Here is a 27023-nt window from a genome sequence, read left to right on the forward strand (position 1 = left end):
AAGACTGAAGAAGTCTATCGCCGGATGCTGAGAATGCTTCGGGATACATGGCCGACGCTTGATACAACGGCAGTCTCAACTCTCAGCTGATTTCGATGGTCCGATGGGTTCGGCTGAGAGGGCTCAACTCCCTCCACGAGACCATTCGCATTGAGAAGTCAATTGAAAGTACAAGGTGCTGTTCCGATCAGGCATCGAGTTGTCTCGGCATCGAGTTGTCCGGCATCGAGGTGTGCGGCATCGAGGTGTCCGGCATCGAGTTGTCTCGGCGTCGAGTTGTCATGTACCGCAATGGGGAAATGTCGCGTCAGCAGTTTCTAGTTTAAGTCCTGGGTAGTCAGATTCATTTCCAGCCGTCGCTTGCAGTGAGACCTCCATCCATCGCTCGTGGATGACTCTCGTTCTCTCTTCAGTTTCAGTCAGACGTTTCTTTCTCCCATAAAATCGGCGTAGTTGTAAGCACAGAAATCGATGAAAAATGCAGTTGAAATAAGGTGCCCCATATTTCGCTGAAGTTATTTTCACTATGTCCGAATCAGCATACACACATGTGAAGTCACTTGAGCGTATTCCCTGTTCCGGGCAGCGGAAATCTCCATCATATTGCTCCTCCATCTTTCTAGGCTCCCGGACGGAGCTTAAAACTTCTACAGCCATACGAAAGATGAGTGGAGCAGAGTTGACGGCCTGAACACCTAGTCTCGATTCGCAGTCGGCTTCGTCGGAGCTCCTTTTTCCCTGCTCTGACTTGGGGTCGGGGAAATTAAGAAAGAGTCTTCCTCCGTGGTTCGCTCATCCCATCGCAACCGAATTCGACCGCGATCGCTCAGTAGACTCGATTTCAATTTCATGCTCGAGTCGTAGTTTACGCTCGCGGAGCCGCAGTACGCATTCATTCGCACTTGCCAGACCCGAATCGGGAGAATCTCAGGCACGGGAAGTTCGATGGCTCGGAGTACATATAGGGATTCTCGTTGAGAGTTGCGATTCGCGAGCCTGACGTTGCGTCTGCCGCGACGGCGACGCGGAAAAACAATTGCCCGGTACCGATTGTTAGCCGGTCGGCTGCCGCGAGCTCAGAGATTTCCGGAGAATTTTCATCTATCCTTTGCTGGAGGAAAACCTCGCCGATATCCGCGAGGCGCTGAGTAAGTAGAGAGGCGGCGAGAACGCGTTCCATCCGCGACGGTGAGCTTGGAGAGCGTTCATCGGCGATTCCGTGAACGAGAGAGACACAACGGGGAAATGTCGGGTGGGAAGTTCCGGATCCACTCATGCGATTCACAGGTTTGGCGCCGAACTGAAGCTGAACTCATTTTATCTTGTCAGAATTCGTTCATGCAGACAACTTTTTCGACCCTCATCTCAGCAACGACCACGGCGAGTTCCGTGTGAAACGACCTCAAGAGTACAGTTTCGATATCATGGAGGAAGATCTGTTCACTTGAGACGGCAGGCTGCCGTCTCAGCGCCTGCCCCGAGCGTCGCGTGGTCATCTCGAGCTAGATTTTGTTCGAGATGGTCGAGGTGTTTCAATCTTATCAATAAAGTCAAGCTTGTCCGCTCAAATTCCTTGTCCCTCTGTGCGATCCTAAAATATTCGCTCGGTAAGCTTCCGCTTCGGCGTTCAGTGTCTCTGGAGCGCGATGAGGAAGGAGCAGCCCGATAGCTCGATTTTCTCTCCACCTCTGTATCAAGATCGCAGAATCCCGACAAAGCATTCTCGAAGAAGACCCCCTGAAGGTCAGAGCGATCTCTGGATCATGCCAATCCGCCCCTTCGGCGGCGCGGCGGAACATCCCTCGTATACACAAGCGGGATTTCCCTAACCTTGTTCCTCGAAGTGGTATGCAGCGTCTACGGGGCCCCACGAATCAAGCCGAAGGAGCACTGGCTTACGACATCCCGCCAGTTCTCCACATCGGTCGAGACGGTTGCAACTTGCAACTCCCTGTCAATAGTGATTTGATTCGTCTAACTCCTCGTCAGACGAAACGGCTTCGCATCCTGCAAATGGTAAGCTATAGACTCGCCGTGAACTGAAGTTTCGCCTAAGATAAGTTCACTGGAATCGAGAGATTGCGTCCAGCCGATTTTCTGGCTCTCACGTTGAGTCCAGAAAAAAATTTTGAGAGAATTGCGCTGACGACGTCGTTGTCTGGGTTGAAATCGATAGAGAAGAATCTATTCCGAATCACCAGACCAATTAAACGAGTTCCCTCCCGCACTTAGTGAATCCACAACCGAAATCGGTACGAAAACAAGATCATCCATTCTTACTTCGAAGATCTCTTCTCCGTGAAGCCAGAACCTTGAAGGTTTTTCGATCGAAGTTTCTCGTCGTTGGGGCAACAGCGGAAAGAAAGGCTTATCCTGTTCCTCACCCGGATTCTGCAAGATCGTAGGCGATCTGGGCAACTTCCCTGTTATAGCCGAGCGTCTCTAGTCGCCAGGAACTTCTGGAGACGCATGTGTGTTGCCAGCGACGGCACCTCTCCGACAAGAGCATCCTAAACTTTTCTCGGACCCTTCACATTCCGGAAAAATCCGAACCCTCCGAGCGCACCCAGCGAGAAGGCTCGGACAAAATTTCAAGGACTTCGGGGCGGAGGAATCGATTCCGATGACGTCGAGACCGAATTGATCAATTCTTAATACTTGAGAATATCTATCGAGAGCCGTGACTTCAGGCGCGAATATTCGCCTCAGTCCTGACGTAAACGAGAGTATTCTATCGAAATCCGACTAGATTCGATTTCATCCGGGCACAATCCTCAAAACGCCGGGCCGCTCGTCCTCCGCCATCTAATTGTCTGCGGAAAGATCTGCAGTGCAACTACCTGATTGAACAACGAAAATATCTGCGAATGTCGAAATTACTGGCTCGTGAATATGGGGCAGGCCATCGCCGAGGCAATCCCCCAGGATGGTTTTTCGCTTGGCCATCCGCTCGCGGCACATGGGGTCAGGAGCGTATAGGAGTCCACACTCATGTGTTTCGCTACTCGTGTTGTCTCGCGCAACTCAGCTCTCGGCACTCGCGTATATCACCCTCAAAACCGGCCTGGTCTACGGAGACTATTATCAAAGAATACTCGCGGAGCGAGCTCATCCACCTCTCCATTATCTCGATCCACAACACGCCCAAATTGAGGCCCACGCAAAACGCCAATACGTGTCTTTGCTTGCGGAAACTCTCCATGTCCAACCAGTCGATCGTTGTGTTGAAAGTGATGATTTTCCCCCTCGGCTGCGAGAGTCTGACTTCCGCAGACGGATGAGCTCTTGCTTCCACTGATTTCACAGATCTTCGGCTGTTTCCGCGTTTTTTCTCCTCGTTCTTTAGCTGTTTGAGAAACTCTTTGACTTCCGCGCGTTTCGGCGCAGAACTGGCTTGCGAGACCAAACCGATTTCAAAGAAACTATTGACTGTCGACTGGCTCACCCTTCTGGGATTCAGAGGCAGGTGTCCCGCACCGCGAAAATGTCGAGACGTGAAGTCCTCGCGCATGAGCCAATCTCCATGTTCCATCGAAGAAATCTTCGGATCCCATTCTTTCTCTGCACGTCACAGGGGCCGTTCAGCCAGAGCTTGCTGGGCGATATCGAACCGCACAGGCAGCCCTTGTGGTCGAGATGTTCAACGACGGCGTCGCGAGAGTAGCAGAAGAGCAAATGTCGGCAATCGGTAAATCTACCACACGGAGCGTGCTGTTGCGGGTTAAGGGATGAGATTGTCATGTGATTTTAAGATAGATTCGTGGAAAAAATAAAACATAACGCCGACGCGCTGCCTGTCGCGAGAATTCGAGAGTACCTCCAGGCCCTGGATATTATTTGAGTCGCCGAAATAAAAACCATCATCATTTGACCAGTGTGTCCTTGAAACTGGTCCAGCTCAAGCCCGATATCGTTCCCGCGATTGTCGATTCGCTAATGAGATCCAGAACCGATACACCCGAGCCGATAGATTCAATTAAGGCCATGAATTCTTCTCTCGCCAAAAACCTCCAAGTCCTGCCTCAAGCAGGTAGTGCTGAAGCTTTGGAACTTGGAACGCCTCTCGACGGCTGCCATCCCCGACAACGACGTGCAGAATCATGTTGTGACGGAAGGCTTCGAATGGCCATGATGACTTCTCTAGGGGCAGCGAGATCACGACGGTCTTCAGATTCGCCCCCAGAGCTTCCACGAGAAGGGGACGCGAGTGAGACAACATGGATCTTACCGGAGGCGAGGATATAATCAAGCTTGCACCGACATCGAGCCTTCCGAAGAATTTCAAACTCATCTGCACTATGAGCAATTTTTCCGGTGAAACTCCGCGTTCCATCGCGAAAGTTTCGGCTACATGGAAGACCTTTGCCGAAATCAGCTCCAACGGAGTATGTTGCTCGCGCGCTCTCACACTACACTCCGCAAAAGTCGAGATCACCACAAGCCGAAACAGTAAGACCGCGAAGAAGTTCGGTCGATTTCCCCGGGGAGAAGTGTGAGCGGTAACCCTAGGGGGACAAAAATACTCCATCACGACGTTTATGGAAATTCTCCCTGATTCTACCGAGAGTCCAGCTCCGAGCGGGTGATCGCTACGAGAGTCCCATCAGAATCTTCTCGGCATTCGCTGGAGGGTCGCGATGCATCCTATCGGAAAACGAGCATGATCGTCAGCGAGACGTCTAGAATTGCCCTGAAATTCCCTCAATCTCGCTTGGATATTCTCGCCGGCTGCGCGTCGCGGGTCGATACTGGGAATTGATTCAGCAATTTTCCGGCGTTGCAGTGCAGTTCTCACTATGGTCGGATGTTGATCGCTGATTATTATCTGGTTTAAGTCCCCGTATAGAATCGTCGATGATCATCTGCCGTCAGCAAGTCGGACGCGTCTTCTTTCCTTCTCATAAAGACGATCCTCTTGGCCTCTGGAAGAAATATTCGCGGATAAGATCCACCAGGAATCTTCAGGTCGGGAAGGACCCCGATAGAATCCGGGCAGGACTCCCTTCGGAGCCGCGCCGCAGTCATTCCCGGAGATGTTACGGATGTAGAAGAACACACGCTCATGCTGCCCTGGGTTAAGGCATCATCCGTATAGAATCCAAAGTGTCCGAGTCCGAACATCGCGCACTGAGATTCAAAATACACCCTCGCCGGGTCCACGTAGGCGTGGAGTCAATCGTAGACCACTGAATTGTGCCACCGGCGACCGCCTGAGCTAAGCTTGTGGGTGAGGTTACTGTCTGCCCCGCCATTGGCAACGGATTAGCTCTGGTTCTTGATTCGCTTCCAGAGCTAGTCCTGCATCCGAGCTTTTTTTCAGTTCGTAGCTGTGGAGATATGTGAGCACCTTAGGCGGAGCGCACCGTGGCTTTGTAGCCTGTCGCTGGTTCCGGAGTCCGACAAACTTCTTATTCCGTTTTGAGTGTTCGCGAGTAGTACCTTGTGGTCTGAATCAATCTGCATAGATGTCCAGGGAAATTCCTGGCCTCATTGCTCCTCCTCAGGTGTCAGGTAAGTAGCGAGCACAGCTGTACTGGAATCGGTGAGATGCGTGAAATATTGATGACAACAGATTCAGTCGGCGACAGTCGGAGATCGCGATTATTCTCACTCCTCTGCCGGAAGATGACTCTGAATAGTTACCGCTCCGCATAAGATCAACCGGCAGTCTCGCTGAGGGTACTCGAGCGCGGCTCCAGGATCTGAGGTTATGGGAGAGTTAGTTATTGAGGAGCGGTGCTTTGCTGAGGATTGAGCTTCCCCTTTTTCGTGAGCGGTCGAATGCGATGGTTGGACATGCGAGCCTCAGTTCTGCATTTTTCCTCGACGCAAGCGAAAAATTCTGACCCGACCGCCAGAATGGCCATCGGGGCTCTGAGAGCACCGAAAAACTCAGGAGGAGAACGATCGTCATACGTAGATCCACGATCCGCATCCCTAGATCCATCATATGTACTATCTTAGTATAACCATCATGACGTGCATATTTGGTCACGGGACTGATTATCCATGAGTGATGAGTGTCTGAGTGAGTCACTCATGGATGCTGATGTTCTATCAGTAAACCGCGACATTGTTCCGTGCATTGGGGCTACTAAATTGCTTGTTAGAGTCCGACCGGAGACACGTTTTGATGTAAACTGATTGCAGCTTGGGATTGACTGAAGCCAGGACACGCGTGAAAGTCAGCAGAATGGCATTCTCTCACCCTGTCCGTGCTCACTTCCGATAGGTGTGCCGACTCGATTATGCTCCAGACAGGAAGAAGTCTGTCTAATCAAGAGCTCACCGCTGTTCCGGAACGAAACGCGACGGGCGGGTGAGGTCATTCGTCTCGGAGAGAACTTTTTCTAAATAGATGATGTCCGTACTGTCAGGAAAACCAGGTCGAGCTCGACTGACTCCGACGAAATCACCGAGTGGGGATCGACGGCCTCCGAGTTGGGAGCCTGCGATCCTGCAAGCCAATCTCATCTCACGGAGTATTGCCGTGATTGTTCCCGCTCCTCAGCCCTTTTACAAATGCTCGAAGCATTCGGAACCGAACGTCTCCACACGCTGCTAAGCAGGCGACGGGCAGAATCATACGTGGGAAGCCTCTCTAGCTGAGGGCTCCTTCCTGTCTTAGTATCCACAATAGCCAGTGATCATACAGCACATGTTGGCCGCTAGGTCGAAATCAGCGTCTAGTCCGATAGTCTCGCGCCCATCGGAACGTGTTTGCTACTGTTGAGCGAGCTACCTCGTTCTGCGATGGTTGGGAGATGCGTCTCGACCACTGCTCCCATGAGCCAATCGACTCTTTCTCCCCCGTCACGTCGGAGACCACTCCGGAATTCTCTAGAATTCTGATAATAATCGGTGAATGGACTCGCTACTCTCTATTGTCTCGCTGAAACTGATAGGAATCGGAGGCCATTATGTTCGACCAGCAAAGCTCGTGTGTCATAGTCATAACGTCATGACCTCCCGTCGCACGTGATTCCCGAGATGGAGCAAACTCCCATGTACACGGGAATAATTCACCGGTCACGTCCGATCATTTTTCTTCCAACAAGCGGGAAGTGTTTAATCTTGGTTGTGGAGCTTTCTCCGCATGACCGAAATACCGTCTGCAAAGAGTTCCTGGACTAGCTCGAGTCGCTCGAGTACTAATTGTTCGTGATTATTTCTTCCCGTTGACTTTGCTCTCGAGGGAATCCGAAGAAAAACCTCTAAAGAAGCCTGATGTCCGTGAGGTTGCTTTTTTCCCCGGAATTCGTCCATGCGCACCACCTCTTCGACTCTGGTCTCGGGAACGACCACGGCGAGGCCCGAAACGACCTCAAGAGTATAGTTTCGATGTCATTGAATGGGATCCGTCCACCTGGGATTGCAGGCTAAAACCCCCGCTCTCAGCTCCGAACGACACGGGGTCCTCTCGAGCCAGATTTGGTAGAAATATTCGAATCTCACCCATGAGCTCAAGCTTGTCCGCTCGAATTCCTTGACCGTCTGTGCGTACCTGACATATTCATTCGGTGCGCTCCCGTGTCGCCACTCGCTCGGGGTCTCTGAAGCGGGATTCGCTGCCCGATGGCATTTTTACCCACCTCTGTATCCATACCGCTGAATCCCGACGGAGTATTCACGATGGAGGCCCCTACGAGGTTCGCGGCGATCTCCAGGGTACACCAATCATCTGTCTCGGCGGCGGAACTATATTCGGATACGGATACGGGATTTTCCGAACCTTGTCCTTCAGAACAGAGTGTAGGATGCTTCTATCCACCGCGTTTCTTCAATTCTTCTTCTCAGAACGGTTTTGGATGGCTGCTACTCCCAGTCCTCCCCGGTTCGATCAACGGGACTCACCGTCGGTAGGAGCGTCCTCACGGCCGACATGATAACCCTGAGTCTCAGGGCTTGAAACTCCGAGTAGAGATCTGTTCAATCAATCGGGGCAACCGTTTCCGTCGGCAGTCAGCGGTGATACCGCATCTCTCTGGAATCGATGACAGTACCGATTCTGGGAGCTTGATTCCACCTTGTATTTTCCATGACGCCGAAGTTTCATAGGTACGCCGAAATCGGGAAATTCGGTCGCCGCCGGTCCTCCGGCCTCTTGGCAGAGACGAAAGACTCATTTTGAGGCGACCCTACTCACGACCTCTACTGAATTTTATTCGATGAGGAGATAAACCTTTCGGAGACGATAATTCAATCAGCTCACTCTCACAGTCGGTTCGCGGACGAGAGAAACTGTTATGACGGAGAGAAGAAGCTCATCCAGTCTCATTTTGAGGATGCACATTGACAAAGTGCAGAAGTCTTCTTCAAAGATTTGAAGCGTTGACAGTTGTTCAATCGAAGAGCTCCATCGCACGGACAAAAGCAGCAAAAAAACTCTGATCCCTCGCCACTCCGGAGATTAAAGGATCAGACATGACGCCATCAACTTCCTGGAAATCTCCGATGATAATTGTCTCCTGTCACCGGAAACTCCCGGAGACGCATGTCGGTTTCCGGGAAATCTCATCTCGAGAGAAATTCGAATCCTCCGAACCTACACGGAGAGAGAGTTCGAAAGTTCTCCGACACCTCAAGATTCCTCCCCCTACGGCGCTCCTTCACATTTCTCAGAGTCAGCTCTTCCCGGAATTGCATTTCGGGCGAAGGATCCTTCGACACCGAGATCTTCGCAAGCCGTGACCCTCAAGGAAGATCACGGCGCGTTCCCCTTCAGGATCATGGCTGAAATTCTCTGATGAGCCAACGTGATCGATGCCCCTGTCTAGATTCCGTCACAGTTCTACTCACATTGTGAGTGAGCGAAGAGTAGCGGGGGAGCCAGCGAGGCTGCGTCGATGGAGGGACGAGATCCCCCACAGCGGGTGAGGATCGTCGTTCGAGGTAGCGGCTAGCAATTCTTGGTCTCCGGTAGAGCAGGACCGCAATTCAGAGCATCAAATTGTTGATGCTTGCAGACATAGATCGGATGCTAAATCAGCTCTGATTGAAGGGAAATATTCTAACCATCCTTGAAATTCCAGAGAATTGTCGGTGAGGCTAATTTTAAGGCAATTGCTGACCCCAGGAGTTCCCTTGCCCAGCAGCCCGGTCGCGGCACACAGGGTCAGAAGCGAGCAGAGATATACAATACGTCCAAATGTGTTCCCGCATCTGGCTCTCGCATCCGCATTGTGTCTTTGTTTGGCTTTCGGCTGTCGTTTATCGAATTTCTTTCGTTTACTTGTTTGCTCTAGGATTCGAGATACCTATGTATGCTCGAGCTGCAGTAGGAGGCTTCTAGGATGTGTATGATATTATCAACCACATACCGTGTAAACCCGAACATAAACTCAGGCCTATATTCTCCGACACTTCGGACACGACACGAGAGCCTAGGTGAGGTGAGCGGAGCTGAAAAATCTGTCATGGCAGGTATTAGGTTCCCATCTTATTTACCATATCCATTCCTTCACTCAACAAATGATACTTCGTGTTTTTCTCTGGGACGGGAAATACCTCGAACACCATCCTAAATTGTTTCTTCTCCAGTCGATTCCCTCTCCTGAGACATCAACGTTTTGGGAGCAGATTATTGGGTCGAGACTGGTTCCAAAAAGACTGGTTCCTTTGAGCGAATTCTCTCGCGGGAGTGGCCCATCGAGGTCGACCTCCGAAAATTGACACTAGCCGTGGACCCACGGTCGGTCGGCGGTATTCCTCTTACCGCCCTATCAGTTGTTGTCGGTAGTTCGAGGAGGAATCGATCCTCTCTGCGTTCCCCGAAACGAACTCCCGGTCCGGGTGGAAGGCCCGGACCTATAGAGACCTGTCGCAGTGGGCAGGGCAGGTTCTTCGGTTCAAGAAGACTCGCTATCTCAACCGAGTAGTCCGAGAATAGGCCCTTAACCAACTTCGAATGCTTAACGGATCGGAATACAGGGGGGAACTGCGGTCGCACCCCACAGAACCGAGAGGCACTGCCATAAAGAAGAACAGAAGAGGGCGATATCGATTTATAGGAGCCCGGCATTGGTCGTTCGGTGCGCGGACTCGATGAATGCGGAGCGACTTCAGTTGCGCCCTCTCATAATCTCGACCCACAATGAACACAAGTCGAGACCCACGCAAAACGCAAAAATGCGGTTCAGCCTGCAGAAACTCTCCATGTCGAACCAGTCGATCGTTGTGTTGAAGCCAATGATATTTCCCTCCATCCTCGAGAGTCTGACATCCGCGGATGGATCCGTTTTCCCCCCACGTCCTTTGAAAGGTGCGAAATATCCGTTTTTTTTCTTCTCACCGCCAAGGTCTTTCAAAAAGTTTTGGATTTCCTCTTGTTTGGGTTCGTAACGAGCTTCTGACAAAATTCCATTCTCGAAGAAGCTGTTGATTGTCGCGCTCACCCTCAGGGGATTCAGGGGCAATTGTCCCGCACCGTTAGAATCACAACTCGTGGATTCGTGATGCATGTACCAAAACTTCCTCGGAATAGCGGACACCACATCCAAATACTTATTCGCACGACGCAACGGTCTTCCAGCCAGCGCTCGCTGTGCGTGATTGAGGTTGCAAAGGCAGCGCTCTTCATCCAGCTTCGCCACGACGGCCTCACGAGAATAGCAGAAGAGCGATATCCGACAATCGATGGGCTTGCCACACGGAACGTACTGTTGCGGATTGAGAAACGATATTGTCATAAGGTTGAGATAGACTTGCGAGAAGATGAAACACAAGGCAAGCGCGGATCCTGTTGCGAGAATTTGAGAGTACCTTCGAACACTGGATATAATTTCAGTCGCCGAAATGAAATTGATCACGACTTTGATCAATGTGTCCTTGAAACTGGTCCTGCTCGACCTCGATATCGCTCCCGCGATTATCGATACGCTGATCAGATTCAGAACCCAGACACCTGAGTCTATAGGCTCGATTAGAGCCATGACTTCCTTCTTTCGCCAACGAATATAGGTGTAGCATACAGCTGCGGTTTGACCGACCGTGGTGAATCGCATAGGCAAGAGCTGTGGATATCCTCGGGAGGACGCCGTGAGAGGTCTAGCTCTAGATAGTTCGAAGCGGATTCCAATCATGGTCCCATTACATTGGACATGACCATCGAGTGAGACGTGAGACACTTTTTCATCATATGCAACCTTCCTCGTGATACTGACTCCTCCCACGGAGCACTCCGTCGAGCTTGAGTCACAGGTCTCAAAAGGCGCGTCAACCTTGAAAGTGACCAAGTTTCTGAAGTTTTTCACACACGAGAATCTTCGGGTTCGGTCGTGACTCAACCAGAGCGTACTGAATCTTCCGGAATTACGTACACGGCTTCCGTCCCAAACCGCGATGTGCAGGATCAAATTGTGACGGAAGTTCTCGAATGGCCACCAGTAGCTCTCCAAAGGTGGTGAGATTGCGACAACCTTCAGGTTTGCCTGGAGCGCTCCTAGAAACAGCAGATTCGGGCTTATAATCATGGATTTCGCCGGAGGCGAGGATACAATCAAAGTTGCTCCGACTTCGACCCTTTCGAAGAACTTGAAACCCATCAGCACTATGAGCAGTTTTCGCGGCGGGACTCCGCGCTCCAATGCGGAATCCTCTGCCAACGTGAAGACCTCTGCGAGAAGCAGCTCTTCTGACTTCAATCTGAAGCGCGCACTACACTCCGAGAGTCCCAAGATCACCAAGAGCCAACACGATAACATTGCGTCGAAATAACGTTCGTTTTCCCTACGTTAGCCCCTAAGAAACTGAGGCAGGAACGACTCCATACGAAGACAAGAATATGAGCGGAAATCGCTCGCTGAGGTAGATGACCACTCTCAATCGAGACGTTCTTTGAGATTCATCCGAGAGACCAGATCGCAGCACGCGATTGCCTTGAGAGACCCATCAAAGAGCATATCCTCGGAATTCGCCCGAGGGTTAGCGATGCGCATCCATTCGAAAACGACAACGATCGTCAGTGAGAACTCCAGAAATGCTCCAGGACTCCCTCGATTCTCCTCGCGCAGTCTCGGCTGCTGCTCGTCGGGGGTCGATACGGGAAATGAATTCAGCAGCCGGAGCATTCTTTCAATTCCACGAGCGCTAGCTCCGCGTCTTACCATGATCGCATTTTCCTTTCTTCCTGTTCGATTCCACGTCACATTGACGACCAGGCGGGGAGTCGGTTAGTTTCTGACTTCACCTGTCACATCAGGACCATTTTTACTGCATTCCCTCAGAGAATATGACTCACGTAGGTTGCGGCGAGTTTCGGGCAGATTTCTTCCGATCGACAACCCTAATCACTCATCGATGATAAGTGTACGGTCACAATGGCTAAGGACCAATCGCCCGAGTCATTTCACGCGTAGGTGTATCTGATTCCGCGCAGCATGGATCGGCTCGGATAATTCGCCGCTAGGACAATTCACAGAAATCAATTTTAGTGAAAGATACCATGAACCTGCTGATTTTTTCCCTGACCCACGCGCCTGATAGCTCGGTGTGGAAAGATTCGACTGAAAATTGATGAGGAGAAATGTTTCGCATTTGAAACCATGTACCCTCCTCGCCCACCGCCGGAGGGTGTACACTCCTGGTGCGATCAGCTTGAAAATCTGGCAACGTATGCGAGCCTGATCCCGGAATGGTGAAATCTGAAATTAAAGTGGCCTAGCTCGTATCACGAGCGAAGTAACAAGTTCGAAGCTCCCCACTCGACCCCTGAGGCACGCGTCGAAAACCTCAATTCTGAGACGACACCTTGGAAGTGAGCTTCCTCTTGGCGGAGATCGTAGGTCCGGTTCGGACTCGTTCAATCCGACGCGCTTTCAGAAGTCACGATCGATTAGCGAACTTTGCTGAGCTGAGCTTTGCAAAAGCGCCGAAAACACCTACAAGCTGAAGTTCTAGTCTAGTCTCAAAGGCTAGAGTAGTCCTTCGCAGGGCTAATATCAGCAAAGTACACCGAAGTGAGCTCGAAACGAAAAATCGACGGAGATCGAAGTGTCACCGTACATCTGAGATTCCCTGTTCCTCTCTGAAGTTTTTCGAGTTTGGCTCCATCTTCAATTACATGCTGAGACAGATAGGATGGAAGGAGTCTGTCGGGTCTGAGATCATCCTGAGAAAATTGAAGCCTCAGCCGTCAGTCACAAGATGGGAGTCCAGGATGCCCCGTCTCGTTCTCACCGTCTAGAGGAGAAATATTCCAGGATGCAGACGTACCACTTGTAAGGGAGATCCAGTGTCTCCGATTCCCGTACAGAAAAGGACAACTGAAACGATTTCTGGAAGCTTCGACGTCGATTGAAACATCCGATCCGAAAATGGGAGGGCGAGGAGATTCTCGGCATCGATCGCTCCTCCCTATCTGGAAGAACTTCTCTGAGCATCCTGCTTCTCCGAAGTCGAATTCGATTTGACTCCGACTGCAGCAACGGGATGGCGTGGGGCGTTTGAAGAAACGACAATACTCATTGGTCTGCTCCTAAGATCCATCCGCCAATATCATTCTCGATGGAGGTGAGGCTTGCGAGACGCGGGAGAACCTCTCGTTCAGGTCCGCGGATTCATTCCTGATAAAAATAAAGTCAATCCTTGTTGGAACGGAGCCGGAGCAGATCAGTCGCAAATGAAACCTCAATGCTCCAACACGGTGCGCTCATGATGTTCAGGTCAGATGCCATCTATAATACATCGAGTCATGATTCCGCGGACAAGCGGTCGGAGAGAAATTGAAAACCGATGAGGCACGTGAAGCCTAGTTTCGTTTGAAATATGAACCATCTAATGATTGTCGGAGTCGTCCTTCGAACAGCGTACCACTGGTCCTGAAACGTGGGCCGATCGATTCGGAGTTCCACGGAGCAAGGGGTCGAATTCCAGCAATTCACTTTGATTCCTCCGACTACGAGTGAGGGTGCTCAAAGATTGTCCTTGGTTCCGATGTCTCCCATATGCAAGGCACCTTCGTTTGGAATAAAATCGTAAAAGCATTAGAATGGCTCCGGGATTAGTATCTGGGCTTTTATCGATCTGTTGCCGATTCGTTGGTCTTGGTTCAGGCGCAGGCTGGAGAATTTCTGAACGTCAACGTTCAGAGTTTCTCCGGGAAAACCTGGCCAATTGGTGTCCATCTGCGATCGAAAGCGGCGCGGCAGCTCCAAGGCTTCTGCATTCATGTCTCTCGCGTCGATTCGGAAACTTTTGCGAATCATTCGATGCAGACGAGCTCCGGGGGCTCGCACGATTCGATTGCTTTTTTCTAGCCCCTCTCCCCCCCCCCTCCCCCCCCCCTCGAGATTGGCGAAACTCGTCACTAAACGCCATAATGGAATCATCTCACTCAGGGATGGGCTGATCGTCCAATTATTTGAGAAAGTTCCCGAAAGGGGTTTCCCAGCTAGGCGGACTTGTTTCCTTTGAATCTCCGCGAGAAGTTCAAATCCGATTTCTGGACGATTACACAGGCAAGCCTCGAATTTGATTGAATCGCTCGGAAATGCAAATCGATCACGCGCCTCGGAAATAACGGGAAAAGCCGCCCTCCACATTCATTGATTCAATAACGCGGAAGAGTGGAGTAAGGAAAAGAGCTTCTCAGCCGCCGGAATCGAGTATCATCTCGACGTATAGGGGAGTTTTCCGGCAATCCGAAAAGGAAATCCCTCACCCGCACGGAGTGGCACCGGACAGTGACAGAAATATTCGTTCTCCCTCCTCGCGTCGCGTCAGCCCGGAGATGATGGCTTCGGGGAGAACACCGGTGACTTCCGTTAGTTCAACCTTTGCCTCCTCTCTGAGGGAATGCGGAGAGGTGATTGAAGTGAAGCTTCCGCGGTGTGAACATTACGAAGGGTATTAAAAAAAAAGCTATCAGGTCCTAGTTTTGGCTTATCGCAACCTCGCATGACACGAAGCCGCAAAAGGGCCCCTCACGACCGTGGGGAAGCCTCACGTAATCCCGAGGTCCGAACATTCGACCTTTCAATCGCTCCATTCTGAGTTTCGCAACCAGGTAGTCAACTTCTCCAGGTGGGCGAGGCCGGTCGCTTGCGACGGAAAACCGTCGCAGATGGTCGACGTACACCGTTTATATAGGGTGAGTGGGTAAGGGACGCATGTGAGAGGGGACAGCCGGTTTGCCTCTCTCTCAGAGCTTGGGCGCGAAACCGTCAAGTTCACTTCGAGACTGGCCCAACAACATCCGAAAGCCCATGACGGAGGCCCGGCTAAAGTATGGAGCTTCCTCAATCAGAGGTTAATTGGAGTGAATGTGTTATGCCGGAGCATGCTCCGCACTATGTTTATAATCTCAGCTATTATGAGTTCGGCGAAACGGACCCCCAGGAGAAGATGGGCCTCCTGTGCGTGATGATCTACGTGGTGACTCTGATCGCGTCTCTCGTTGGGAATTGGGGTGTAGTTCTCACGGTGCTGCTGAATCGCTCGATGCGAACTACGGTGAATTTCTACTTATCGAATCTAGCATTCGCCGATGCGCTCATTGCAATGTTCTGCATGTGGACCTACCTGGTGAAACATTTTAACGACTCCTACGTGCTAGGAGGCTTCATGTGTCGTGTCGAAGGATTTGTTCAGAGTGAGTTATCTCGCATCGAAGGAGAAGAACTTAACGGATTTATCAAGTGATATATCATGGAGAATCCACGCGAGGTGCTGCGTGGATATATCCTCTCTCGAGTATTTTTTTAACGCAGAAGATCGCTCAGCATCTCTCCTGTGGAATTCTTGAAAGCTTGACGAACCTGCGATGAAGTCATCGGGCGCATTTTCGGGAAGGCGATGCGGTCCGGACCGATGCGAGAGAGGACCGATTCACGACGTCGAACGGAGAAATATCGAAAAATCCTAATAGCTCGCCATCCCTCTCTTGTTGAGATATCTCATCGAGAGTCGGCCCGTATCGGGAGCTTCTTTTGTCGCTCTTGTGAAGCGTCTTCAGTGAGATTTGCTTGATGGGGATTGATGCGAAGTTCTTTGTCATTGAGCCCCTCAGAGGAACACCCACCATTGCTTTGTTGGGTGTTCTTCGCTTCCACTGATTTTGACGAACGAGTGCGGAGCCCCGAGTAGCGAAACAACTCGTTCGCGTGATCCTCATGCAGGACTTTCAAATCCGGAGGAATTCCTTGTTCATAGTCCTGTCACGACGATTTTACACCGATTCTAGTCACGCGCATCCCGCAGGAGAATGGGGTTCCTGAATTGGAGTGAAAATCGCGAGCTCCGTGACCTCTACTTCTGGGCCTAATTCGATTACGGGGCTACTTTCCTCGTCAGAAAGAGTGGAATTACGGCCGACCTGTTCATTCGAGGCCCTAGTACAGAGAACGAGGACGCTCATTTGAGTACATGATGTCAATACCTACTTCTTCTGTGTGAGACAAGATTTTCCATCAGACTCGTCCGCCTGGATGACTCGCCGGATGTCGAAAGCAAATAAGCGCACCCTGCCATGGCCGACGCTGAGAACTGTGGCGATGTGAAGAATGGAGAAAACTAGCGATGCTCACAACTGTCACCCCTGGAGCGATTTACAACTGTCTCTAGCAGCAATCATCTCGGATCTCATTCCGACGATCGCGAAAGGGTGGCGGCCTTGTCGTGATGCTTCATCCTGTCCTGCGTAGGATTTCTTACCGAGTCCCCTATTTCACGGTCCACCAAATTCTGATAGGTCTGACGTGATAATGTCGGACAAGTATCGCAATGAATAAAATGTATGCCCTCTCTGCGCGAGTTCCAGTCTCGATACAAGCGAAAACCCAATATGTTAAGCCATCCGATATCGTGAACGTATGGAGTTCGAGGTCAACGCTTATCTGTAACATCGGCTGCGAGCGAAGAACATGGACACGACGTGCCGGCTGAGCGATAAGTTTTATTGAGTCATTCGCTGGCAAGGGGGCTATGATCGAGCTCAAGTTTGCCACGGACTGAGGAGAAGAGAGTCCGAGGCCAGTACACAGACGTGATTCGCGGGGCGCTCCACCTCATTTGACCGTTTCGCGAAACGCTTTCCCCTATGCTCGTTGGCTCATTGAAGATGCCGTTCTATATCAGCTCCTGAATACACATACGCAGGACGTGATTCCTTGCCAGGCTGTTTGTTCCTGAGGATCCGCGAGAGCTCATGATCACGTAAAGCCACGATCCGCCTCTACATCCGGCTGACAACGGAATCCGTTGTTCGACCTTGGTAGACTGCGCGAAAAATCGAACAGAGGCTGGGACCGTAGTTCGGAGGTGTCTCCATGAGGGGAATGGAGCTAGGCTTCTCACAATCACCGGGCTCTTCCGAGTGACGCAACGATGCGCGAGGGGTCCGGAGCTCCCGTGAGAGGGGTAAGGGCTACTGTCCAGTGGAGCTGGGAACCGTCTTCTCGTTCAGCGATTTTCTAAGAAAAAACTAAAGTTGCACCGCTCCGAGACGAGAGAACCTGAATATTTTCCCCAAGGTAGGAGACTCCACTCCGACGAGCCTCTCTATCAACGTAATACTCATGGGTTCAGTGAAACCGTCGCAGATGGATTGGGCGAGGGTAGACCCAGCATCTCCGGTTCTTCCTTTCATGCAACGTCCCTTCGCCCCCGTTCATATAGACGACCGAGAGGAGGTCTATCCTCAAGTTGAATAGGTCTCAGGATTACCTCCGTGCGTGGCTTGAATCCTGAACGGAGGGTTCTGGAGTGCCTCATTTGGATAAAATGCGATTGGCTTGCCACGGTCGCCGTGGAACAATTGCTTGGTCGGGTCGGTAGTTATGCCGTTGCTTTAGGAAAATACTCGGAATGAGAACGGCGTCGGGCCACGAGTCTCCTCAGAGAGAGTTGCTTTGCCTAGATCGCCCCCCCTCTCTCTGGAAAATTGAGGAGACGAAACATAATTAGCGGAAGAGACTCACGAAGCGCTGGAGATAGACGAGAGGAACTCACTCGAAGAACGTGCCTGTTCTCCATGTATGGAGTTCCTGAACGTGATCTGAGGTAGTTCTATCTCCTTGCGTGCTTACCTTTACTTCTGTGATGTTATGAACAATAGGAACCAGAATGTTAGGCCGAAGTCCAGCAGCTCAGTGGAGGGGATTAGACGGGAGAACATTGTCAACGCAGAATTCGAAGAGCCCGATATTTGTTGCTCGTTTCACGTTCCCCTCACCATGGCCGGGGCTCACCTTCATGAATTTGGATTTCTTGTAGTGATTGGCGGCAATCGGTTGTTTTCTGTTTCGCAACTTGCCGAAAAGGGTTACGATGTCCGCATGTTGTGATTCGAGATCAGATCGTCAGCGCCCTCTCTCGGAACGATCGGGATCCCAGGATGCGTCCTATCGGAGTTTCCCCCTGCGGCTCCATGCTCATCTGACTTGATGAGGTTATATGGGCTGCTCTGGATCTCAGCCCGTCGTACCCAACCTCCATCGAGCGACGGGAGGTCTCATGGTAGTTCTAGAATCGCTGGGGAATTCTCTCGTGTAAGTCCTTTTCCTTCAGCCGCTACGGTCACGATCCCTTCGTATGGATGCCTGATACTCGCGAATCTTACGACAGGTGTCACTAAAGGCTGCCAATCTGCGCAAAGATCCCCGCTAATTGTTTCCACGGTGCGGCTTGATGCAAGAGGGAATGACCGAGCGGGCGGGCGGTCTGACATGAGACGCGTGAGCTGCATACAGACCCCTCCGTGGGAATTCCTCGATCCCGATGGAGACGCGTCAGGCCCGGCGCCTCGAATCGTATGACTCGAGGTGAGTCGGAAACCTTCCGCGGCAACTCGTGACTCCGCTCCGCTCATCGTAAACAAGGGCTCGAGCGCGGAAGGGGATGGCGATACACCCCGAGCGTGACGTTTTCCAGAATCCCCCAGCACGATCTCCGGCATGTCATTCCGGCGTCACTGTTCGGTAGAATATGGGACTGATAGAAACGCGGATTCCGGACAGGATCTCGAAACAGGACAGGAAAGCTCTGAATTGAAAGTCTTCTTGCCTCACAGCACAAAAGTCGGAGAGTCTCGGAGGGGAAAGTCTCGGCATACAATGCTCAACCGATAGCATTTTCCCTTCCCAATCCGAGTCTTTACAATACATATACATACCGGAAGCTGTTGCTTGTTGGAGTTCTGGAAGATGAAGCGCTCCCCATTCTGGTGGGCTTCTTTTGTGATGATATTCGAAGCGCAGCGTCGACTATCGGCGACGAGTATCGTCGGTTACCAAAATCGGAAGTCGTCGGAGAGATGCTCTCCGAAAAAGCTCTCGAATGCGGAACTCCCAAAGGAGCACTAGATTTTGGAGGGCGCCCGGGAACTCGGGAATGAATTTCCTGGGATCTCGACGCCTTGATCGATGATTACTCAGTGAGAGGCATGGGAACAATCACCGGCGTATAGAAGAACTCCATGAGTTTCCCTGCTCCTGGTGGTAAGTGATACCCACACTCGGGGAGGGGCTGACCTCATTCATTCTCCGCCGCGTGTTGTTCACCGGAGCGTGTCACGAAGCGTGACTTAATGATAAGTAAAAGCATCATCCTCGGGTTCTGATAAATGGATGTCATGTATGTAGAACTTCGCAGACTGGGAAAACACAAGCATCCCCGAGAGTCGGCCTGGCGAACTCAATTACGCATCTGTACATAAGCCATCCTATTATTCCTCGCGCGGAGAAAGTTTCCGAATCGATGGCTCCGTGATGATCCTTTTGATAATTTTTCGAGTATACCCCACAGTCTAGAGACACATGGAGTTTTTGGAGTCGGGAGGTGTATGGTCTGTGTGGATGAGATACGATTCCGGAACCGGAGTAAAATCCTCTTTCTTGAGGGACGATGCTGCTGTCCTGCCCTAAGGACGAGTCGGTAGATTTAGTGAGCGAGAATTATGTACTCATGATGTCCGCGTATCTCCTTCAAGAGAATCCTCTCATTTCCGCCGTGCTTCCGCCATTTCTCTTGCACTTCGTATCTAACGCATTCTCCACCGTTTCCCCGTATTCTAAGAATGCTCTGTATCAGCTCGTCGTCGTATCGGAAGCTACCATTAGTGGGACCGTCCAGCGCCACGACTTTCAGATACACGCCTGCGAGCTCGATCGCTATCGGCGTCACCGGATCCGCATGGGAGCGAAGATCGATATCTAGATCAGGATACGCTGCATGGCCGGTTTTCGGTTTCGTTCCTCACCGCAGCATGCTTGCAGCTGACGGTCGACCGTTAGAATGAAACTCCCTCTTTGGAGAATCTTGGATGGATTCGACTCGCGAGGATTCACACGAGTCTCGGAGAACGGAGCCGGATTCCCTTCTGTTCGAGCTTGGGAAAGTTCTTGACGCCAACAATGAGGCGCTTCCTCTGGGAAGTTTCGTCAGAATCGTTTTGCCGTCATGGTTCGTCTGACCGCTTGGCCTGGGCAGTCATCGAGAGCACTCGAACGATCCGGGGAGGACCTTAGAAAAACACTACATCGGACCGTAAATAAGAGCTTGAATCATTGAGCCAGAGAAGCGTTCTGACAGCTGGTAAAAAGGTATGGTTTGTTTTTATGCCTGTCACGGACCTTTCTATTCTCGTGTCGGAACTTGGGGGTCTAGAAATCCTTTTCATGACTCCATGAACGTCTACAAGAAAGCCCGTGGTCGTCTTCGGTCTCGTTCCCGCTGCCTAAGCTTCCTCTTCTGGGCCTCGCCGTTTTTGGTCATTGTTATAATACGAGCTTCCGGTCATGGGGAGCTGTTTGCGTCCGCCCTAGAAGGGAAGCCGCGCATAAAATACACAAAGACCGACTCGATGGTCAGATGTTGGTAATTTGAGGTCACTTCATTGTTGAGCCAACGTCTGACGATTCATTACGACTCCGACTCCTCGAAAATATCGATGTCGAACTCGATATCCGAGCTCATTAGGATATCGGGGCTGCGATTTTGAGATTAAATTCGACCACGCATTTCCGAAGGGAGGCGAGCGGCGCCGGGGCCCGCCAGAAAACCCTTGCCAGGCTCGGCGGCCGTCAGTGCATTCGAATCGCGGCATGTTTGCGTGCGAACGTGCCCCCATTAAATTCGGCGGTGTCTGGCAGCCATACGTGATTTCTCCGGGGAACTGGTTTCTCTCGAGTCAGTTTTCTCCTTTTTTCCGTCTCCATTCCACCGGGTAATAAGGAGGCAGCAACCAAAAATTATTGAGCCCAAGAAGAGAGCTGCAGACCGGTAGACGAACTTACGACGAGACCTGATACTCGGCGACCAATCCCAACATGGGGTAAATTGACTGATTTTGGCTCTCGATCACTTCCGATCGCTATCCCGCAGGCGCCAAGGAAATGTACGCCCCTAACACGGAAGGATCATATGCTCGATCCCACGGGAAAGATCACTCGCTCAACAAAGAATCTCGACGGAGGTTGTTCTTCCCAGAGAGTCCCTTGGGTCCTCCAGGTAACTGTGCGTCGATAAGCTAGCGACTCCTGCTTTGATCCAAGGACAGCTGGTGGAACGGAAACCTCTCTCGGAGCTAGATCCCGTGTTGCACTATGGTCTAGCCATTGAATCGGGAACTAAGTTCCTAGAAGTAACCTCGTATCATCGTGGTCTCTCCGGATCTCGCCCTACTTCACTCACTTTACCACCGAACATATAAATTCCGCTAGCGCTCACAAAATCCTCACTTTCGCTCCCTACCGCACCAGCTTGGAGCGCTGTAAGATCCAGCTGTAAAATTTCTTCGCTCATGTTCGGAACTTGTGAAGTCGATTTCCAGGTCGCTCCCGTCTCGGTGAGACTCGGAGCGCGTCTCGAGTCACTCAGGTTGATGTGGACTCGAGTCGAGCTCCGTCGTGCAATAACCTGTCGGGGAGATTTTCGAATTCTGGGCATATCTTGAAACTCTACATGGACTCCGCGATGAGGTTTCTCCCTCGTTGAAACACCCGAAACCTAGCATAACTGCCCGGAAAGGATCCAGTAACTTCCAGTGGATTCCCGCCGAGCCGATCATATCGTTCCGGAGGAATTCATGGAATTCTCCCCGAGTTTCCCCACAGGAGACTTGATAACGGAAAAATTATTCTCCTCAACCTCCCGGAAGCCATCTGATACGCACCTACAGATACACAAATATGTACGATTATTTGAAGTCACAGGATTCATCCTTATCAGCCGAGGTTTCTCTCGGGGGGCTCCCTGTCTGCATTGATCGAATCGAAATCCATGTCCCTGTTATTCAATAATACATACAATAAAGGGAGAGTGTCTCCCGAGAGAGGATTCTTGAAGAACAGCGACTTCGACCGGTGAAAACGGGAAGGGTAACTTGTCGAAGAGCTTATGCAAATGTTTATGTTCGACGGACACCGTCTCGAACTCTTCCTTCCCGCAAAAGACGGCCGACACATGTCGGAAACTTACGAGTGGCTCTCATCTGCTTCACCCAGGCCTTTCGAGCCGACACGCTCTCTGAAAGGAAAAGTGGTTGTTTTCACATTATGTCTGGATCATTGGGAAAAAAACTCGCAGAAATTTTGAGGCGGACGCTCGGTGCCTCGCTGTGCTTTGTGGTCATTCTCTGCGATCAATCATCCCGCGCGTCATCAAGCGATATATCCTGAAAGACTAGAGGAGCAAGAAATCACGAGATCACTAATCCTGAACACCGAACCGAAGACATAGCCTCTGCCGATTTCTCGAAGGGCCGAGAGGGTTTGGGAAGATATTTCATGGTCGTCGGTTGAATTTTCCCATGCATTCCGAGTCAAATAAGTCCAGAGAAGAAGCTCGAACTGAGTTCGGGAGAGGATCCCCGTGAAGGACTTTCGTCGCGAATGATTACATGAGCCGCAATGAAAATTCGGAATATGCGGGCCCGTCAGTGAACCAACGAGGCCATCGCGCTCCGCCTTGGTAGCTCCCTTCCTTTGATAAGATCCGATGAATAGAGGTTTCTCTCTCTTCCTTCGTAGTATCCATTCAATGGAGGTACCATGCGAAAGCTTCGGTAGCTTGTTTCCTTCCGGGAATGCGTCACCGAATCATGTTGCAGCTCGGCGCCGCGCTCGATATAGGGGTACACAATTCGCCACCTCAGACGAGGGAGGAAAAAGCATTCGCACTTGTTTCCCTCGTCCATCCGAAAACGGGAAACCCTCCTAAAGTTTATGAGGCAGCTAGCAGAGTGGATATACACCCACTTGGTGTATATTCACTCCGCTCCGCACCAGTACCGGAGTGCTTCGCTCTCTGTCTCCCGAGGGGAGATCTCGTTTACGACGTCAGAAGGCGAGGCCAGACGTGTCCTCTTACCATGTCCTGCGCCAATCGATGAAGGCTCAATTCTGTTCGGGCATACGGGAGACTCCCTCGTCGCGACGTTTCAGGCGTCTCGAACAGAGATCGTCTCGTTTTCTGGCAGCGAAAACTATCAATCTTGGAGACTCTTTGTTCAGCGAAAATCAAGACGCTCCCAGACGTCGCGGGAGGCGGCTCGTGGCCTTAATGAATCGTCTCGAGAGATGACAATGGTTCGGGAGTCATACACGATTAAGATCGAGCTTCCTCGCAGTCGGCGCGTCAGTCAATCAGGACCATCTTCAGAAGTCATCTGCAGATCGTGAGGAGTCTCAATGACCCTCATACGTTCACGCAAATCAACAGGACGTATTTGAAATGAATGAAGCTCCTAATCAGACTTGAAGTTTCTCGTCCGTGAGAATAATTCTATGCGGCAATCGTAATAGCATCGTGGGATCCGAATCCTTGAGTCCTAGCTGAAGAAGACATTTCAAAGCGTGTTCTCTCGATGCGCCTCGACGACTCGCTCCAAGCAATACCTCGTCACACAGAGCACAGTCGACGGATGAGGTCCTGTTGAAGTCTGAAAGCAGAAAGCCAGAGATCGCAGCGAGGAACTCGAGCTGTCTGAAGGTCTCCGGGGTGCGATTCGTTTATCGAATACTGGCACTACAGCTTCGAAGAATTCAATACCGGATTCTAGACGACGAAAAAAGTTAATCCCAAGCCGAGAATAGAACTTCACTCTATCCGAATCCGCAAGCCTCGAACTTTGTTTGCGTCTCGGAATCCGCTCGGCTGTTCGAGAGACACTCCGACGCTAGTTCGCTGCTGAAGTTCAAGTTGAGCGACGTTCTAAGAAACTTTGTCCCTGGAAGGATCGAAAGACGCTTTTTCCCTCCGTGGAACATGGGATCTCGCGCTCGTTCGGCCTATCAGCTGATCTCAAGAGGGAATGGAGCAAGCATCGCGCAGCTGGTTCGCGGGTTTGTGTCGTACAGCTGCTACCCGAACCGTATCGTTCCGCAGTCGCGGCACCGTGTGTTGCGCCGCAGAAAACTTCCGCTCGGCTGAGCTCCTAATTATTCGCAACAAGTGCTCCGGTTCCTGTGTGAGGCGCGAGTATTCCTCCCCGTGACGCAGCCACACGGAACAATACGATGAGGATCTAAGGTAGAAGAGCATCAAGTATCTGCATGAGCCCAGCTAAATACCGCGACAACTTTCTCGAAGCCTGAGTCCGAGGAAATTCAGGGCCGAGCAAGGTGAAACATCTGTCAAAAAAAACTTCATCGCTGCGGAACGCCTTGGATTCCTCACGAGGTCTCGCCCTTCAGATGATAAAGCCCTTCTAGGACGCAGGGCGGAATTTCGTCCATCATCCGATTCATAGAATGCTTGTAATTCCGATCCTCGCGACCGGACAGCTGTATCGGCGACCACCCATCACCGGAAACCTGCGAGCAGTCCTTGCGGGTTCATGATCCGCATCCCGTGAGACGAATCGCTCTCGCAGGTGTGGAATCTTGAGAGTCTGGCCTCCTATTCGACCAGGCGCAAAACTTGCAGAGCACAAAGTTAACGCGACGGAAGTTTGGCGCGTTGAGTCGATGATTGGAGCCAACATTCACGCTAGAACTGAGTGCGAATTAGCGACCTGCGGCGTGAGCGCTAATAACGGTCAAGCCAGCATATTGAATCGGGCGGGCGGCTCCGCCCTGCCTATTTCGGCTGATTCAGAAATTCCCTCTGAATCTAATATCTCGATGGTTCCGACTTTGCTCAATATAGACGGTGGCATTTGCCCTACAAAGGAAGCACGGACCCTGCCCTCGACTCAATATTCCACATCCTCCTAATGCATATTGAGCTGACAAAACTGTGGTCCCTGACAGGTGAATTATGCTCAGCTGCTGCATCCTTCCCATCCGTCCTTTTAGTGAGACCTTGTTCCGGTCGCCTGGACTTGCATCGAGACATCGCAATTCTTGTTCCTGGAGTTGGAGGCATCGAAGTTTTCCGATGAGCAACAAGCGCCGGGTGGAGTGTCCGGCGATAGCAAGCGTATCCGGTGCAGAGTTTCAAGAAGTTCGTCCTACGATTGCTGCGACTTCGGAGTCCACCGCGATCGAGCGAGTTCGATCGGTGTTCGGCTCCAGTGGAGTCATACCCCGCAGAGACCTAGACCCTGGCCGGCTTAGGAGCTCGGCGAAGTCCTCCTGCGTGTTTGCGCGTCCCGACATGTTTGCGTCACGCTATTCGAATCTGATTCGTTCGCATCTTGCGCGAGAGCTCCTCCTGTCAATCGATATTTACCCCTGGACTTCTGGTGTCTTCTCCTGTCGGACGTGTTTGTCTCTTTTCTGAGAAGCTCTGAGCCTCTCTTCTCGAATATGATGTCATTGAGATCCACCGGAATTGGGCCCTTGCTCGGAAAAGGGCAAGTTCTCTCGAGGAGGGGGCACACGAGGAGAAATAATTCCTCCAGGGGTTCCGCGATACAGTGTCCCAGGTTTCGGAGACGAAAAATCCACTTGGCGCTCCTTGGAATTTTCCTTCCGGGAGAGCTCGATGACGATTTGTGGAGCAGGATACCTTCATCGAAGAATCGGAATCAGTCAGCGGGGCTCCGAATATGACTGGGACTTGGAACCGACTGAGCTTAGCGAGAAATCGAGAAACACGACTAAAGCATCTCCGAGGGATCCGTGTGCAGCGGAAATGGCCCACTGGCTTCCTTCGAGATCGCAGCGGAGGCTTCCAGAAATATCGAATCGAAGAGTGATTCCGTTGTGAATGATATCTGCGGGATATCGAGTCAGCGATTCACCCACCCATCCGATCACATCCCACGTTCTCACATTGTCACCGATTTCGATGGATCGTGTACGGGCGGAATCGATCGAGATCTACCTCCCACTATGGGACTCACTCAACACATACGTACGCACCATGAAAGGAATCCGCTGGATCCCGCTCACCATCTTGCTCGATATCGAGACTTGAGCGTCTGGTGACTTTCGGGGAGAATCGTCGAACACACGCTCAGAGATTATGAGAAGTCGATTCGAATAGGATCACAAGCCCCTATCGGAAATCGTGGAATCAGAGAGATTGTATTGAGTGCAGCCTTGTTTCTGTGTGCCTTGAGATTGTGGTGCCTTTCCTGAGCGTTTCGAGTAGGCTGCGGTTCGAACGCTCAATAGAGGAATCAGTTAACGAGCCAGAAGAATAAATGAACCGTTGCGAGCTTGCTATCAGAGAAAAATGAGCAAGGGATTCCGAGATAGAGCGTTGGAGCGGAGCAATGCTCTCTTGGTGCGGCAAATGTCGTTGACGTGTCGCTTGCTCCCAAAAAGCAATTTCTCGTTTGGCATTGCCGACGTAAGACCGACACCGCGACCCTGAAGCTCGTTTCTCGCCGGATTTTGCGTTTGTATAACTCATTGTCCTGCCGCTCCGTGGCTGAGGATACAGCAGGGGCCTTCAATCACCTATTGGGCTCCTCATGAGTCTGAATTAATTAGCATTGGGGAGCGTTTTTCCCGGGTTTGGATGAGGATCCGCAGCGTATTATTCGAGCCCTCGTGCTCGGTTCGCGCTCGATCTATCTCGTTCTGTAGAGCCGATTCTGGAGAGTAGAAGAAAAATCAATCGAATAAAGTCGTCCTCGCCACGAAGGATTCCGGTCGAGAGTCGTGGAGCAACGGAGCCCCGGACGGGGGGCGTTG

General features: G+C 51.4%; 1 protein-coding gene across 1 annotated transcript in view; it reads left to right on the forward strand.

The window, feature by feature from the left end:
- Window positions 1-15225: 15225 nt before the first annotated feature.
- Window positions 15226-27023, forward strand: part of LOC100898979 (QRFP-like peptide receptor) — a 29614-nt gene continuing 17816 nt past the window's right edge. Inside the window, exon 1 of the mRNA XM_003741594.1 lies at window positions 15226-15589. Within this exon, the coding sequence (XP_003741642.1) occupies window positions 15226-15589 (364 nt within the window). The remainder of the gene's footprint in view (window positions 15590-27023) is intronic.

Source organism: Galendromus occidentalis, unplaced genomic scaffold (genome assembly GCF_000255335.2).
Source record: "Galendromus occidentalis unplaced genomic scaffold, Mocc_1.1 scf7180000077185, whole genome shotgun sequence".
In the NCBI taxonomy this organism is placed as follows: domain Eukaryota; kingdom Metazoa; phylum Arthropoda; class Arachnida; order Mesostigmata; family Phytoseiidae; genus Galendromus; species Galendromus occidentalis.